The sequence below is a fragment of the Scyliorhinus canicula genome, chromosome 4 (assembly GCF_902713615.1).
Source record: "Scyliorhinus canicula chromosome 4, sScyCan1.1, whole genome shotgun sequence".
NCBI classification, from domain to species: Eukaryota; Metazoa; Chordata; class Chondrichthyes; order Carcharhiniformes; family Scyliorhinidae; genus Scyliorhinus; species Scyliorhinus canicula.
Genome location: NC_052149.1, coordinates 30,415,321 through 30,434,214, shown reverse-complemented (window position 1 = coordinate 30,434,214; position 18,894 = coordinate 30,415,321). Strand labels below are relative to the sequence as shown.

The 18,894-nt window shown below is 42.0% G+C and overlaps 1 protein-coding gene across 3 annotated transcripts in view; it reads right to left on the bottom strand.

Moving 5' to 3' along the window:
• Nucleotides 1-18,894, bottom strand: part of szt2 (SZT2 subunit of KICSTOR complex) — a 300,727-nt gene that overhangs the window by 144,238 nt on the left and 137,595 nt on the right. For 2 of the 3 annotated variants that reach the window (XM_038793974.1, XM_038793972.1), the window contains exons 27-35: nt 18,134-18,181; nt 15,261-15,388; nt 13,982-14,243; nt 8,929-9,103; nt 6,674-6,766; nt 3,441-3,522; nt 2,473-2,769; nt 1,756-1,891; nt 727-843 (exon numbers count right to left, since the gene is read on the bottom strand). In XM_038793974.1, coding sequence (XP_038649902.1) covers nt 727-843; nt 1,756-1,891; nt 2,473-2,769; nt 3,441-3,522; nt 6,674-6,766; nt 8,929-9,103; nt 13,982-14,243; nt 15,261-15,388; nt 18,134-18,181 — 1,338 coding nt within the window. The remainder of the gene's footprint in view (nt 1-726; nt 844-1,755; nt 1,892-2,472; nt 2,770-3,440; nt 3,523-6,673; nt 6,767-8,928; nt 9,104-13,981; nt 14,244-15,260; nt 15,389-18,133; nt 18,182-18,894) is intronic. The other variant, XM_038793973.1, reaches the window with a different exon arrangement.

Below are 18,894 nucleotides of genomic sequence, written 5' to 3'. Positions count from 1 at the left end.
AACAGCACTATGGTTATACCTACACCTCATGGACTGCAGCAATTCAAGAAGGCAGCGCACCGCCACCTTCTCAAGGGCAATTAGGGATGGGCATTGATTGCTGTCCTAGCCAGCAAAGCCACATCCCTTGAATTAATTTAAAAACAACTTCTTCCAGGAATTAACAGCCCAAGTAATTAGCATTTTGGCTTTCAAAAAGATAAAGTTCCACTCAAGAGGCTAGTAATTAACCTCAAAGCTCTGAGGTTTAGGGGTAAAGTGTGGGAAGGCAAGATAAATGACAAATACAAGTATTGCTGAAGCTCTACTGGCATTCTTTGTGGATCTCCAGCACAGCCGCCAACTGTTACCAAATGAATTCCTTCCTTAAGATCATATTTCAAAGGGTCCTGTTTGTAGATCAGTTAGAAAACCTGAAATTCCAAGCTAGGCATGGTCTGTGGAACAGGCATTCTTATGGTGTCGACTACCCATATGTCACATATGCTGAAAAAAACATTTTTGATTCGAATTTTACATTGGCAAAAGATTTTCACAAAGCACAGCATACTGTCTTAGTTTTTATGCTGGAATATACTGCTGATATTTTGCAATTTTCATTTTGGGCACAGTATTCTGCTCATACCGACAATTCCAAATTGAAATGGATTGTGCACGTTCTGAGGACATACTGAGCAACAATTTCAACTGGATGAATTATTTTGAAATAAGTTCGCAGCAGACTACCTCTCGTCCGTGGTAGAGACCAGTCGATCCATGTTTTGCATTATCTCATCATCAGATCGATATGACGACGGCTGTCCTGGTGATCGGTTCATGGAGCTACTGCTTTCAGATGTGTACCTTGGCATGGTGAAAATGTTGCAAAGCGTTACATTCACAAAAAAAGCACACACAAATCAATCTGCAATAGCGCAGCTTTCCTTGGGAAAAGTACTACAAAGTCAATGTAGCCTGAAATCGAGTATCACACACAAACATCTGCTCATGTCTCGGACAACTCTATAACTCAAGCACAGCTTGGGCAGGCAAAGGGATTTCCACTTATTTCTACACGCCCACGCACATAATCTAAATGACAACACTGTATTACCCGTGATCTGATTAGTGTGGCCTCATAGTGGAAGCAGCTCATGAGACTACACATTTCTTTAATAAGCTGTTTTTACTGGTTAGGGTGGGGGACGGGGGGAAAGAGGTTAGCAAAAGGTTACATACTTAAGACAATCACAGCAATAACTGAGAAGCAGGATAAAATGCCTTTCTTTATACAGAGGGCAGTTAAATTGTGGAATCATTTGTCAGAAACTTGCCGAGAACAGTCCATTCAGGTTTCTTGAAAGGGAGTGCATTGCTTGACAAGAGACACATTAGAGGGTACAGGAAGTGGGAAGCAGGCTGGAGTTAAACTGGGTGGTTCACATGGAGAAATGCACTAGTGAAACCTTGATGGGCCAAATGTGTTTCTATGCTGTAATATTCTATTGCCTTTCATTAAAAGCGCATGGATTATTTGCTGGATTGTTTTCCCGATGATTGGCCCAGTCATAATGAAAACTTTATTAAGGTGTCTGCTTTGGCTAATTGGTAGCACTCTTCTTTCAGAGTCAGAAGGTCTCGAGAGACTTGAGCACATAATTATAAGCTAGCATCCTTGATTAGATGTGAAGCAGAGGTCCTCAGATGCAATACTCAATCATACACTAAGCACACTTTAGCTGAAACTTGCAAACTAATAATAGATTCTTGACCTACCTGTGGTGGTTTACATGGGTAGGCATAATCTCAACTTCTAAAGGAAGAGTCAGCACAAAGATGTCCAGCGTGACAACTAGATCATTTAGATCAATTGATTTGACGGAAAAGTTCTCCAGGCAGTTGATAATTTCACCTAAATGAAGATAGGGCAACAATTAGAAAGGATTTCCTGTGTTATAACCAATGCCCCAAGTAGCACAAGAGTTTTGCAATGTTTCAGATCTAAGCAGCTGATTCTTTGCCAAGGAGCAGATAATTTACTGTCCCCAAAGTATTACAGACTCATCTGCCCCAGCTAGTCTCAGCTAGACAATGCAAGAGATCCTGTACTCCATCAAACTGTTAAAGTGCACATGCTGACCACTCGTTACTGGTCAATAAGAAGTGAGTGCTATTCATGCCACTACATATGACAATGTTACTGTGAAACAAGTCAAATCTCAATACCTGTGCTGAGTGGCGTGGCCCGGGTTTGCATCTAAACCTCTCCTAAATAACTATGTCATCACAGGCTGACAGGTTGGAAGAGCAGGGAAAAGGAGAAGGCCAAGAGCCTTCAACTCATAGATTGCAAATAAAAACCGGGCAAGCGAACTGCAACCCACCCTTTCAATGACAGGTGTCACAAGGAATGGAAGTAAATTGAAAAATAAGCTCCAACAGGAACGCATTATTCCCCAAGTTTCTATTTTAAAAACTAAGCTCTTCACTTACCAAGGCAAGTGGGCAGTGACTCCACTGGTATGGATTCTACTGAGAATGGCCCATGGCACTTCTTCCCGCCAAGTGAACAAGTGAGGTGAACAAATAATGGTGGCATTTCCTGATCAGCAAAGTCTTGCTCATTCAAAGAATCTCCCCCAAGAACACTGAACGAATCATCATCCCTGTTCACAGTGTTGGTATCGGAGAGCGAGTCAACATCCTGTAACTCCTTGTCAGATCTTTCCCGATATTCCACCTCCAGATCCGGATCACTCTCTGTCGCTATGCCACAACCGGATGTATTACCTATTGGATTTCAGAAAGTGAAGTCGCACCAATGTAAATTTTGAAGTTAATTTATCCGACGAAGACCTCAAAACTTAACATTTAAAATTCTAGCTGACAGCTCCCGGCCGAAATGGTTGCAACTGGACGCAAACCTGAAATGTTGGTAACCAAATTCAGGAATTATACCAGTAAAAATAATATACTTACATGGTTTTACAATGGTACATGTGTTAGAACTCTACAATTTCACCTCAGGGTTCAGTAGGGATCATGACTAAACTATTGGAATTGCCATCAGCAATCTCTTTGATTAGTTTGAGTGTTCCAAGATAAATTAAGAAACCTTAAACCAATTCCCCGTGAGTCCAGCTGTAAAATCTGCCCGAGTTGGAATTGTCACTCTGATAATTCAGGATGCTATGGGAAAGGGAAATGACATAATGATGAAGCAGGAATATCCAGAGTTTGGAATTAATTCAAATTATTGGCACGATTTTGGAATTTTACTTTGTATTCAACTCATTTTATTTAACCTGTAAGTGGTAGATGCAGACAATAGCCACACTATTTAGAATAAACTCCATTGCCCAAGTTAATCCCGTAAACTACCGATTCAGAACCAATCAATTACATAAGTGAATACAACTGAATTAAACCATGAGATACTGCAAAATTCCTAAACACCTTACCCTCGTCTCCTGCATTCTCCAACTCAGACAGGTCATTTTCTTCACTCTGTTTTCGTTCTCTTTCATCTTGATAAATTTCTTCCTGTACATTTCAGAACAAAGTGCATTGAAGAAAATCTCGATTAGAACAACTCCAGTTCTTCTTATTCATGCTGGTAGACATTATTAGATTTCCATTTTTATTTTCCAAAAGGCACATGGCTTTAAATACAAGCCACTGGTCTGGGCCTGCTAAAATGGTGATGCATCCAAATGAACATGACTTTTTGTCCCTCTCAGAAATGCACCCCACACCCTCACCCCATTCCATGACGTCAGCTGATTTTCCAGCTTTGGAGGCTCTTGCATCCTGGAGACTAGATCCTGGGTCGTACAGAGCCACTGGTCCTGATTCAGGGACCAGAAATACCCCCGTTGCAGTGAGAGAAGAAAGCAGCTATTAAACTAATATTTGTTTGGACCTCCGATGGCGGCAGGTAGGAGGAAGCCACACTTTGGAGGGCTCCTGCCCGAGAATTGGTTTTACGGAGTTTTGATGCCCCGTTCCGGGATCAACGTTTGATTGAACAAGGGTAGGAAGGCATAAAGAAGAGAGATGTCCAAATCTCAAAGAAAAACGGCCGTGAAAAAGGGGGCTAATGAAGGTCCGTCAGTGGGTGGAAAGGTCGGCTCAGGAACTGGAAGGAAGGCGGAGGCTGCGGCGCTGGGTGAGGCCGCACAGCTCGCAGCAGCAAGGATGACCGAGGCGATGGCCGTGGAACTTGAAAAACAGTTCACGAAACACATGGAACCGATGAGGAAGGAGTTGGGGGCGGTATTGAAAGTGCTGGTGGAGGAGGCGATTGACCCGGTGAGGGCGGCAGTATCGAGTGCAGCGGCTGAGATGCGGGAGCAGGGTGAGACACTGAAGGAAGTGAAAGAGGCACTATCGCAACACAGTGGTTAACTCACATCGATGGGGAAGGTGCTGCAGAGGGTGATAGAGACCAACAAGAGTCTGCGAGGCAAAATGGAAGACCTGGAAAACAGATCCATGCGGGAGAACCTGAGAATCGTGGGTCTGTCTGAAGGGGTGGAAGGCCTGAGGCCGACGGAGTATTTTGACACGATATTGGCGCAGCTATTGGGGGAGGGGGAAGATCCCTCTCGATACGAACTGGATCAGGCTCATAAGTCGTGGAGGCCTATACCAAAGGCGAGTGAACCGCCAAGAGTAGTGACTGCTTGTTTCCGTAAGTACCGTGTGAAGGAGAAGGTCCTGTGCTGGGCAAAGCAGAAGCGTGTGCAGTGGGCTGGAATTGGTGTATGAATATACCAGGATTTTACGGTGGAGTTGGCGAGGAGGCCTTCGGCCGAGTGAAGACGGCACTGTATAACAGCAAGGTGCGGTGTGGCATAGTGTATCCAGCTAAGTTGAGGGTGACCTACAAATCCAAAGACTTTTATTTTGACACGGTAGAAGCGGCGGAGGTGTTTGCAAAGGCAGCAGGGCTGTGGCACAATTGAGAAATGGAACTGAGGACTGGTCTTGTACTGAGGGTAGGGGGTTGGTAGGAGAGTATGTAGCTGGATGTAGCTTTATCTTTCCACTACATTTTGTTGTATGTACTAAATGAGTCAACGCTGTCTATTTGGACAAGGTAAGAGTTGCGTCTTTCCTTTGCAATGATAGTTCTTAGGGCTTGGGTGTGTATGCTGGAGTTGTGTGTTAAAGGGGATTTCTTTGTTTTCCTCGGACGGGGCAGGGAGGAAGGAGACTCGAGCGGGGACCTCCACACTGGATGGTTTAAGCCGGCCAGTGAACAGGAGTGAGGTGGGATGAGGTGCTGCGGCCATCAGAGCCTGGTAGAACAGGTTTCGATAAGCCTAGCCAAGCTGAAAAGTTGGGGCAAGGGACCGATACTGAGTGAGGTGTTTTTTGAGAGAAAGTAGAGGGGAGGAATCTGGGGGGGGGGGGGGGGGGGGGGGAGACTATATATGTTAATGGTGACCATAGGCGATTCCTGATTCTTTTTTGGGGTTTTTTTAATTTGATGCTTATATTGTCATGCGTGTTGTGTGGGGGTTGGTGGGAGGATAGGATTGTTTTTGTTAATAAGGGGTTTGACATTGTATCCATTACTGTTTACTGTTTATTGGTGGGGGTAAATTCTGAAGAAAATGTGAAAAAGGAGAATAAAAACATTTTTTTTTTAAAAAGCTAATATTTGTTTGAAAACAATTTTGTGCTGCTGATGAGGTACGTGCTTTGTTGCACTGAAGCACACTAACTGGGGTCCGTCACAATCATTCCCCTTTAATCCCTCTCTGATTAAGGAACACTACAGTCTAACAGGCAGGCAATGTCTTGCATTCAATGGGGCGGGTGTTTCCCTGGTTAGCATGATATTTCTTAATACACAAAATTTATACAAACAGATCCATTCTGTGAAAAGGGAACAAGGTAGAGTAAGGGAAATAGCAAAGTGTGTCCCCAATCTTGTCTCCAGGTTTGTAAGCTGGAAAACTAGTGACATAAAGCCAGAAAGCGTGGCCCGTTCAGTACAATAATACATAGAAACCTCACTGTCATTACATAGCAATTTCTTTAAATAAATTAGCCAGTACCACAAATAAGAACATAAGAACTAGGAGCAGGAGTGGGCCATCTGGCCCCTCGAGCCTGCTCCGCCATTCAATGAGATCATGGGGGGGGGGCGCTCTAGTAGTTTCCCAATCTTATTCACTATCCCTTAATCTGTTCTAGAAAATCCACACACAATTGTCAGATAAGGACAGCTTTGCGCAGTTATGATGCCCCACAATTCGCAACCCTGTCCGCAGTCATCGTTGTAACACTCACAATGAAAATGTGGGTTAAGTACTGTGAATATGCCATTGTCCCTGAAACGTATCCCGAATAACTTAGAGAGAGAAAAATGAAGTGAAAGGCACATCCCTTGTGAGGTTTAACCCCATTTGTAAGCAGATAACGTTTCTAATCAGGCTTTAGTTGACATAACCATACAGCATTGCCAATCTGTCCCTCAATGTCCTTAACAAAATGGCTGATTTGCATATCTCATTGGGGATTGTCACGGTTTGTAACCATATAATATAGTTTGTGACTTACAGTGCAGACAATCTGCATATCTCATTAGTAGGGCCAATTTATAGCCTAACATCATTTCTTTACTAAAATCTCTGACTCAAATTCCAATTACAGTGCATGTTTCAGGTTATTGCAAACTTGCCTCTTTCTTAGCTGAAGGAGGACAGTAAAAGAAATAATATGGGTTCGAAGGCACCGTCTTGAAATGTTGTCGCCCAATCTCAAGGAATTTGTCCTGAAAAGACAAGTTGTAAAGCAAGAAAGATGAAAATATAAATTTTAACCACAGTCATTCCCTTGAATTTTAAATATCCTGTTCATCAAGGGATTTGCCAAGTGAAGGATCATGAATTGAGCAAAGTCAGAGATGAATTAGGTTAAAATCTAATAAATTCTTCACTCTAATAAACCCAATATTGAACGCTGTTAATAGATTTTCTGAATGTGATTATTTGCAATAAGCCTTATTTTGCAAAAAGTCTTTTTTTTTAATTCATTCATGGGAACTGGGTGTCGCATTTATTGCCCATCTCTAATTACCCTTGAAGGGCAGTTAAGAGTCAAACACTTTGCTGTGGGTCTGGAGTCACATGTAGGCCAGACCAGGTAAGGACGTCAGATTTCCTTCCCAAAAGTGCATAATAATAATAATAATAATCGCTTATTGTCACGCGTAGGCTTCAATCAAGTTACTGTGAAAAGCCCCAAGTCGCCACATTTCGGCACCTGTTCGGGGAGGCTGGTACAGGAATTGAACCCACGCTGCTGGCATTGGTCTGCATTGCAAGCCAGCTATTTAGCCACTGAGTAAACCAATGAGTTTTTACAACACTAAACCAGACTTTTAATTCCAGATTTTTATTGAATTCAAATTTCATCATCTGAAATGATGGGATTTGAACCTGGGACCCAAGAGCGAGCAGTATTCTGGTTCTCTGGATTACTCGTCCAGTCGCCACCGCCTCCCCCTTACGTCATCCCTTTAATCTCATACTCCCATTCCACTGTTCTATATCCTTCAAAACTTACCTCTGAATACTCTGGATAACATTCTCCCAATCCACAACTAAGTGCTTCCACCAGCAGGAAAACCGAGCTGCACTGGGAGTGACCCCGACGTGCCATGCAATGGCACTTGGAAAAAGCTGTTGCCGCCGCCTCCCCACCCCCACTCGTTGTCAGGGCACCCTCCCATCCTAATCGCTGGCAAGAAACCTCTCCCCATCACCCCCCCCCCCCCCCAACACACACCCAGACCGCAACCCCTGCAGAGCTATATAAATTAACAATCCAAATCTCCCCTTTGAAACTGCCTGGACCTGTCAATCAAAAAGCTTTTAGAAGGCAATGAGGCATGAAATTGAATGTAAACAATGCAGTTCAAAGCTTTCAGCCTTCTGAGCATACACACAGACTTCCATACTTTAAAGCGCACTTAAATTGATTGGGTGAACCACTACAAAGGTTTAAAACACTTTTACCTTCATCTCACAGTCCTTTAAACTGGGCACACTGACATTTTTTAAATAGTACAGAAAAGAACACTTTCACGTTATTATGAGAAAACTTTAATTTTTGATCTGTTTAAAGGGCTTAAATGCCGCAGTTAGGGAGAGCAACCAAACAAGTCCCATCCCTGGAAAGACCTCTGATGAGCCCCTCCAGCCCAGCACAAGCCCCCCCGACCTCCATTGGCACCCTGGAGGCAATTGTTGGGAGGGTACATAACACCTTGCCACCATTCAGGCTACAAGTTGTCCAGTCCACTTTCCTCAAGACTGGCACGTCAAGGGGACTCTCAGGTGGGAGTTGGGGGGCTGGAGCATCCCAACTGATTAGTGAATTGGGTGTCCTGCCCATGAATGAGATATAAAACTGCTGTAATGAGCTGTTTGCATGGCTCCATGGGGTTGGGGAGGAAAGCTCGGCAGGTGCGTCGGGAAACCCAATTTGCTGGCAGGGCTGGTCCAGAGACTTTGCATTTTGGCCAGACGAGGAATTCAGTTGACCACTGCGAATCCTGCAACTAGCGGGTTGCTCTGGAACATCTTGGCCTCTATTTGTTTAAATATAAATTTAGAGTGCCCAATTATTTTTTTCCAATTAAGGGGCAATTTAGCGTGGCCAATCCACCTACCCTGCACATCTTTTGGTTTGTGGGGGCAAAACCCACGCAAACACGGGGAGAATGTGCAAACTCCACACGGACAGTGACCCAGTGCCGGGATTGAACCTGTGACCTCGGCAATGCTAACCACTGTGCCACCGTGCTGCCCTCAGCCTCTATTTTTAAGAATGGTGACGCACTCCTCTCCATCCTTACTGTTTTAATGATCGCTCTATTGTCCTCATACTAATACAAGTTATGAAAGTTGCTGCTGAATATCACTGTAATACCTGAATGATTTTGTGCAAGTTGGGGTAGACCTCGCACTGTTGGCTGGACTGAAGCAGGGATAGGGAAAATTCTGGATAGATCTTCTTCACTTTTGGTTCTTCATGCGTCACTGGAGAGGCAACACTGGACTGGACGCTCTTCAAATCTTGCTCACTGAGGTCTTCAGTCTCTATACTGATAACAGAATCAAGGGACTTTAGAAATTAAAATCTGACAATACAACGATCACAATGGTTTATGTGATCATTCGCATAAAGAACAGTTACATTTCCAGTTCAGTACCAAGCACAACACTAAAAGTGTCTTCTCTGGTATCCTCCCAAAATTGAATGACTTTTTCATTCACCTGGGAAAACTCCTATATATTAAATATTTCACATAGGTTTAGTTGTGGTGCCTATTTTCATGCCTATCAAATGCTCAGCAAAATGTAATTGCAATAGAGGTGTTATATAAATACATGGTGGTGGTAGTAGTGGTCGTTGAGATTATCTAACAACTCTACCTATATTCTAATTTCCACTAATCCTACTTCATTTACCACTGCTGTGTTCACTGATCTAAGTTGGTTACAGTTTAAGCAATGCCTCAAATTTAAAATTCTCAAAGCCATCCATTTTACCTCCCTATTTCTGTAATCGTCTCCAACCCTACAACCCTCTGGGATATCTGCCTTCCTCTAATTCTGGATTTTTGAGCATCCTCAATATTATTTGCTCTACTACTGGCAGCCATGCTGTCAGTTGCCAAGGCTTTAAAATCTGGAATTCCCTCCGTAAACGTCTCCGCCTCTCTACTTCTCTTTCCTCCTTCAAGGTACTTCTTAAAAAATTACCTTGTATCTAACTTTTGATCATCTTCCCCTTTCATGTGGCTTGGTGTCAAACTTTGCTTTAGAAGTGCTTTCGTGAAGCACTTTGGAACATATTATTACATTAATTGTGCTATACAAATACTAGTTGTTATTGTTGCTGGCAATCTTACAAAGGATAGTCATTAATAACAGAAGCTTCTCAGATATTCACAGCCACCTGATATTGCTTAGCAAGTCTGACATGGAAGCAGTAACTAAGAAAAACGTCAGTGTGATTAGTTACTGTTTCATCTCACAACATGGATCACCCGTCAGTGACAGAAAATTCTCGCCAAGAGAATTTCCTGCGACATATTTAATCTCAGTGATCATAGGTTTCCCCTCCATTCTAAAAGGTACCTTGGGTTGGGTGGAGCAAATCTGCATTGAAAAGGATTCAGAACATTTTAAGAAGAATTTCAGTTTGCCAGGCAAGATAAAGCTGCAGCAAACTCAGTCACGTCAGCCTAATGAATAGACATGATTACCCAGTTAATGGTCATTTATCACTTTGAGATTTCAGGATCAGAAGTGTTCACGGGGCATGTAACTCCCAGCTGAAATTTATGAAGCAGTAATGCAGTATAATTCAACTCACAGCAGCTGCTATCAACTTCATCACCTTTTTTCTCTCCGGTTTATTGCTTCAATCAAATTCACATATGGCAATTTAAAATTGTTTCATTAGCATGAACAACTTCCAAGAGACGTGGGGACTTTGAATTGGCAACAATTTAAACGAAAACTACAAGCTGATTAGATGGTCGCTCAGATCCAGAAGCAAATTTCAGTGAAATTACAGAGGACAGTGGACCAAGTTACAAACCCGTTCACAGAAATATTAAAGGCTTTAAAAATTACAAAAAAGGGCTTGATAGGGAAGACGTAGAGATGTTTCCACTTGTGGGAGAACAAATATAGAGGTCATAAATATAAAACAGTAGGGCAGCACGGTGGCCTAGTGGTTAGCACAACCGCCTCACGGCGCTGAGGTCCCAGGTTCGATACCGGCTCTGGGTCACTGTCCGTGTGGAGTTTGCACATTCTCCCCGTGTCTGTGTGGGTTTCGCCCCCACAACCCAAAAATGTGCAGAGTAGGTGGATTGGCCATGCTAAATTGCCCCTTAATTGGAAAAAATAATTGGGTAATCTAAATTTATAAAAAATAAAATAAAAAAAAATATATAAAACAGTCACCAATAAATCCAATAGGGAATTCAGGAGCAAGCTCTTTACCCAAAGACAAGTAAGAATGTGGAACTTACTTAAAGAAGGAGTAGTTGACGCGGGTAGCACAGATTTATTGAAGCAGATGCTACAGGAGTACATAAGGAAGACAGGAATAAAAGGACATGCTGATTGGACTAGTTGGAGAGATAGATGGGATTTATCATGTGGATAAATGGCAGCACGGAATGTTTGCTTCTGTGCTGTAAAATCTACGCAACTCTATATAACTAGGCTATTCAAACATGTTAACACATGCTGTCAAGTTTCAGAATTAAGGGCATACACAATGGTTCAGGATCAAAACATTTCGACACCAACTATTGCTATAGCAATCCTAAGGAACACAATTTACAACTGAGAGAGGAAGATTGGTTAGAATTTTAAGTTCCACTGAATGCTTCTTCTGGTTTCCTCTTCACTAGCTACCTTGGTGCACATGATAAAGTATCACCATGTTCTTCACTTGACAGCCTTCTTAGACTTGCACTTGTTAATATTTGATTACTCAGTCCTTCACTGCAGCTCTCTTCATAATGATCATTACCCTAAAGTTTGCATGCAGTAGTCAATTTGCAAGTCTAAAAGTAAAGATTTTCTTTTCTCCTTTAAAACCTTGTTGTATTTCAAGCTGTCACTTTATCAAAATTATTTTTCAACCACAGACCTCAAGAACAAAATAGTAAGAATAAAAAGTGAAACTATCTTAACAGAACCCCACAAAACCATATTTATGTCTTTATATAGCATGCAGCGCCCTTCATTAGAAGTAAACATAAACAGTTTATGTATATTTGTTAGATATTGCCTTGGATATAGGGCGAGATTCTCTGGCCTCCCTGTGGCGTGCTTCTTGGTGGCGGAAGATGGCCCATCATTGGCCGGCAGCGGGGCCTCCTGATTCCGCCACTGTCAATGGGATTTCCCATTGAATCCACTCCTTGCTGCCGGGAAACCAACTGTGGGGGTGTGCCATCGGCGGCATTGGAAGATCTCTCCGGCGTGAACATCTGGAAGATCTCACCCATTGTCTTCTTTACTCTTTGACCAAACTTTAAATTTCATATACAAATAAGAAGTTCCCTTAAATTACGAGGAAGGAAAATGGAAAAGAAATACACTCAGGGAAATCTGTCAATTCTTTTTCAGTTTGGATCATGTGCAAGTCAAGTGGTCCCTCCTTTGTTGAAAAAGATCTTGCTCTGAACCACCGTCTTAGCTTATTGACAAGCAGCAGCGAAACTGAGATCAGGAAACAGAAAAAACTCAGATATGTACAGTGATGAATAATTAGGTCGCAAAACAGGAAGAAGAACTGAAACTGAGAGTTTAAGTGGGAAGTATAAAAGCTGCTCATGTAAAATTTGACATATAAAATTTTTTAGAGGGCTTGACAAGGTTGGAGAATCTAAAACTAAAATCATAATCTCAGGACAAAGGGTCTGTCAATTAGGATTGAGATGAGAAGAAATGTCCTCACACAGAGGATTGTAAACCTTAGGAATTGCCTGCCCCAGAGGTCTGTGGATGCTCAGTTGTTAAGCAACTTTAAGAACTACTTTAATAGATATTTTCAATACTAAGGGAATCAAGGGATATGGCAATAGGATGGGAAGGTGAAATAAGGTAGAAGAACAACCACAATCTTATTGAATGGTAGAGCAGACTCTACTTTTTCATGGAGTAGATTAGCCATGATCTTATTAAATGGCAGAGTAGGTTGACGGGCCACGTAGCTTTGCCAGCCACGCTTACACCCCATGAAGAATACTGATGACCATTTCCGATAGTTAAAAGACAATAGGAACATGAGTAAAGAAGGATTAGGCCATACAGACCTCGCGAGCCTGGTGGCAGAGCCTTTGCCTTGTTCTCTGGAACTCCCGCCCTAAGTTTAATGTTTTACTGCAGACGCAAGGCCATTGCAATTCTCTGAAAGAGCTGGTCACATTCTTCCATTCTCTTGCCTTTCTCAATATTCTTTTAAGCCTTTCCTTTTACAAATATTGATTGCCTTTTAAAAGCTATTTGAATTCATCTTTAACTACCGTTTCGCAGAACGTATTCCTTTGTGTCAAAAGTAATTCTCCTAATCTCTTAGAATTCCTACAGCACAGAAGGGGGCCATTTGTCCCATCAGGTCTGTACCGACTCTCTTCCCCACCCTATCCCCGTAACCCCATCAAATCCACACATCTTGGACACCAAGGGGTAATTTAACATGGCCAATCCAACTAATCTGCACATCTTTGGACTGTGGGAGGAAACCGGAGGAAGCGGAGGAAGCCCATGCAGACATGGGGAGAAAGTTCAAATCCACACAGTCACCCAGGTTGGAATCGAACCCTGGCGCTGTGAGACAACAGTGGTAACCAATGTGCCACCTTTCCTTTTTTGGGGGGGATGATAGCAAATTTATGCCTTCTCGTCACTCAGCAATGGGAATAGCTATCCAATAATTTTGAATATCTCTGTATGATCTCCTTTAATTTGTTTTTGTTTCTGTAGCCTGCCTCATAGCTAAAACTTCAGGAACCTCTCCATAGAAGTCAGTCTCTTCTATACCCTCTCCATGGTCTTAATATCCTTTCTCAAGTACAGCATCTAAAACTAGGCACAATATTTTTACAGCCTACTCAATGATATAGGATACCTCCGATGACAACATAAATAGAACAATCAAATTAGTATAGGAAAATAAATTACAATAGTTTGGACAGCACAAGTGAAGAGAAATTATATGCATGCTTTTACAGTATTTCAGGAAGTTATTTGTTACCCATCAGAAGTTAAAAGGTTTGAACTTGTGGGATTACATTAAGGCAGGATCTTTAATTCTGATGCTACTAATCTGCTTTTGTGACCTATAAATCAGACCACATTGGCAGACAGCTGGTAAGTACCACCGTGGGTTCAATCAAAATTTAAAATGTGCTGGCTGGGAGATAAGCTGACAACTAGAAATAGGTTACCTTGAAGTAGATGCAAGAACACCCCTCTGCACCCTCTCATCCTCAGGTTCTACTCCTCCAATCACAAATGTTGTAGGGTTGGATTCATGATCATTCCAAAGCTGCAAGTCATGACTTTCACGGAACATTCGGATGTGTCCACAAAGTGTCTGCAGAAAAGTGGTGATATCAATCTCCTGCAGCAATTCCTCACAGTAGTCCATAGCTGTAAGTAAGTCCTGAGAGCTGATGTAATAAGATTGCTGTAAACTCCGAAATACACCTTTAAGAATAAGAAAAAATAGCATCTTACAGATAAAATTGCACTCAAAATAATCATCTCCTCCCCTCATCAAAACTTCTGGTCAATATTATGCCCATTAAAGTGAGTGAAATCAATTTTGGGAATGGAACCCTTGCTCCATAATTTTTTCAAACCAAGTAATCCCGCATCACAAATACGGCAAGTTCAATTGTCAGCATTGGTTCAAACTGCAAAAAACACCCCTTCCTGCACAGTGGATGCAATAACCTTTCACCTTTATATCAGACAGAAAACTCAATGGGGGGGTGCATTAAAAATTCGTTAAGAATTGGATTAAACAAGGACAACTGAAATTAATCCATCACCTTTAACATATATAACTATGGTGCAAATGAGTAGATTGAAGATACCATTCATAATTTTGACTAGGATTATTCTGATGCTGTGAGAAGGGCTGAAGGTTTAATTTTAATTTCTAATAGAAGTTAATTAACATAAGTAAAATTTGAATACAGTCCATGATATTTTTACCAACAGAATTGAAAAATGAGACTTACATGCCCCCAAAGTGAGCCCTTTCAAAACACGGTGTTGAACAAGCATCACCATTTAATTCTCCAAGTTTAACCGGCATTTTAAATGTTTTAATAGCATGGGATTTGATTCGGGCCCCGCCACCTTATCAGGGTTGCCTCGGAATCAATTAATTACTTCTAATTTTTCTAAAGGCAGCCAGTGCTGTCCCTTATATGAACCAATATGTAAGAATGTTAATTTTATATGGGGGCAGAAGGTTTGCCTTTTTTTCAAAACACCAACAAGCATCAGCTCACAAGTCCTCAAGAAAGAAATTGCTGAGAATTTATATTTATAGTCTGCACCATGACATTATTCATTAACTTTTACATACATAAACATAAAGTAATATTATTCACGTTTTGGGATATCCAAAATCTTAAACTGCTGGCGTGATTTGGGATATTGGGCGTTGAGTTAATGTGTCATCGGGGAGCAAGCCCTGGGGACTTCCATTACCTTTTACATAACATTGGTGATAGTGCTCTTGTAGTAAGTTGCAATAATTGGAAAGTTCCTTGTTCTTGTGGAGATAAGATATTGGATCCGTCGAGGATGAGTTTGCCGGTCGTTCCTGTGATAACGATCTTAAACCACAGTATTAGAACATAATTAGTGGCAATTAAAAAACATGTTCCTGTCCAATTTGAAATGGATTTAGCTCCCTCCACCGAGGTTCTCGTATCAGCATTATCAAACTCAATGCTAATAAGAACCATTGTGGAGAAATTGCAACCAATTAAAATAAGCATAACAATCTGAGACGAAGCAGAACTAATGTGCGGAAAATTCTTGCAATAACTTTTAGGTCACTAGACATCAGGTATATTTATTGGCAACACAATATAAATTTAACGTTACAGATGTTATTTTTTTAAGTGCTGCAGTATTAAGTGTGAATCAACTTCTATAATGGAAAAATAATGAGTTTGGTACATAAGGATTCTGAGAGAAATTATCCAGGCAGCTATTGCATTAGGATTTTGTAACTAAGGCTGAGAAAAGAAAAGATAACGGCAGTGTCAGAAGCTCAAGAGTTGTGAGAATTTCAATTTTGCAGCTAATGGGCCGGGTGAGATTAAAGTCACAAATGCGGGCAGCACGGTGGCACAGTGGTTAGCACTGCAGCCTCACAGCGCCGGGGTCCCAGGTTCGATCCCGGCTCTGGGTCACTGTCTGTGTGGAGTTTGCTCATTCTCCCAGTGTTTGCATGGGTTTTGCCCCCACAACCCAAAGATGTGCAGGGTAGGTGGATTGGCCACGCTAAATTGCCCCTTAAATGAAAAATGAATTGGGTACTCTAAATTTATTTTAAAAATTTAAAAAGTCACAAATACTTACATTTGAAATAGAAGAAATTGGAAAATTCTCAGCTCTTGTGTTAAAGCCTTTGCACTAAACAGCTACTACCACTGTTGCTTTCATTGCAGGGAAATTGCAAGGGGCTCCTTAAACACTATCAAAACACACACAACTTTGCCAGTGAGCCAGAGGTCAATGTGCAACCTTAATTCCAAAATGTACAGAATGGAAGGTGCATTTAACTGCTCAGTTCCTTCCCTGAAACCAGGTAATAGTAATGGTATAGTTTATCCATGCTTGCTCACAGAGATATTTCAATGTACATGTTCCACAAATTGCAACACTAGGTCCAGCAGTCATGTTCAGTACCAGATTGCACCCCGTTAGTAGCATTTCTGCAAGCACAATTCTCAAAGAAAGGCTCAAAAGAAAAGAAAAGAAACCGCCAGCAGTGCCAAGTCCATAGCCCACACCCTGGTTATAGAACAACATTGGCAGAGACCAGGTGTCAGATCTTTTGTTCAAGCTTCAAGCTGGTACTGTACAAAGTGACAAAAAAAGCAATGAAATACATTTGAAAACTCAGTACACTTTCTAAGGGAAAGTCCAACAGAAAGTTTACAATTGATTATATGGATGTACTAACAAAGGAAACAATACAAGCCCTCCAACACTGCCATCAAAATGTATAAGTTTCTTGCACAAATCAAGCTGACAGAAAGAAACACAATTTTACACTGGTGGCAGGCTAGATTGAAATCTAGGGCCGTATTTTAACTTAGCTGACCTGTCAAGAGGAGGGAGATTTAGCTCCAAAGCGTAATTATGATAGCACTGACAGGTTTCCAAATCAGAAACCAGCCTGATTGACAGGCTTTGTACCAGTCAGGCACAGAACAAGCCAGAGGATGTCACAGAACAAGTAGGTTCCACACAGCCGGGTTGTGGGTGGAAAATGGGTCGAAGACTGAATGGAGAAGAGGGGATTTGGACAGGAGCGGCTGTAGGCCGGGGGCTGAGATGTGCAGAGCAAGATCGAAAGCCACATTAGGAGGTCAGTGAGGTTGAGGATGGGGAATATCCAAACCCAGGATTTGACCAAGCCATCACACTGGTTCCAGCAGGTAACTGGAAAGACACTCACCTCTTTGGGATCCAACAGTCCCCCATTGCGTTTAGCCACTGGGTTCTCAAGTCTCATGAAACCCTGCACCCACAGTTCAATTTAAAATGGTGAATACCAATGCAGCCTGATTCCATGACTTAAATTGCCAATCCACCATCTTGGAGTGGGTTGGTTGCTGCCTCTGCCCCACCTTCATTAACATCAGAAGTGGATGGGTCGGAGGCAGCTCAAATGTCAGGATTCAGATTTTTAAACACTTCAGTCTCCCATCTGACATAAACACCAGTTTATGGAGGTTAAAATTCTCCCACTCTGAGTTTCTATTTGTTTGGATTCAATCTTTTGAGATGTACCAGACCAATTTATTGCTTTGACAGAAATGCCATGTAATCAGTGTTTCTGAGAGATATTAGCTCAACCTTTACAAAGAAAAGCAAAACCGGCTTATATAGCTGAAGATTTGCAAAATGTTTCACAGCAGAAAACAGCAGAATGGCATTACCCCTGCACACGGTGGAACATTAGCTCAGCATTCACGCTATCCTGCCCGGAGGAAATTGATGGTTAAATTACCAGAGGATTGGGAATGGAAAACCCGTAAATGTTCCTTCAGTCAGAACACCACCTGTGGCAGGCACTGACATCAGTGTGTTTACTGCCAGTGGACTGTGGGAATGGAGACTTTGAGGAGAGAAAGAGGAGATAATGAAACACAATAAGAATGTTATAGATAAGAACAGAACAGTCAATTGAAATGGGAGAGAACTGGAACACGAACATGCAAGTCGCCCAGTAGCAGAAAAGGACATCCGTTATTAGAAAAATCAATGCTTTAACCAAACTATCAAAGCATGTCCAGCAAGCAATGAATAGGAATCAGGGCTTAAGCTGATAGCTTTGCTACCTGGTTTTCAAATCCTGATACAGTTCCCAGGAAACATTGTCTTGAGATCTAAATTGTTAAAAAGAGGAGGAAAGAAAAATGCACAATCAAATCAGTCTCTTTCAATCCTCGTCAATTTTAATAAGAGGAACGGCAGAAAAAAAATCAAAAATAGCAGAATCAACAGCCTCAGGGGACGGACATTAAAGTGATGGTGTATTTTGGTTGGGGCGGAATTACAGGGGTGAAACCCAGAAGTGAAATCAGCTCATTGGATTTTCCCGTTTCTGCTTGATTGAGGCAATGTATTTTGACTTCCGGATTCTGAACCTCTACACCACCCAGCAGGTCTGCTGTGCACCCATATAATAATAATAATCGCTTATTGTCACGAGTAGGTTTCAATTAAGTTACTGTGAAAAGCCCCTAGTCGCCACATTCCGGTGCCTGTTTGGGGAGGCCGGTACGGGAATTGAACCCGCGCTGCTGGCCTTGTTCTGCATTACAAGCCAGCGATTTAGCTGATCAGTGATTTAGCTCACCATGCTAAACCATGACGTGATCTCAATTGTTCAAAAGGATAATGGAGAAGTGGGATTTGGAGAAACCAGGTGTTTAGGGTAGCTGCACAGTGAGCAAGATCGGAACCTAGATTTAATGATGGAACCCTTGAATTATTGCTGGGTGCATTCAGGCGCAGGAGGATCATACCTTTCCCCAACAGTGGAAGGAAGAAATCTGCAGTGCTCACCATGGGTGGATGTGCCGTCATAGATCGTCCC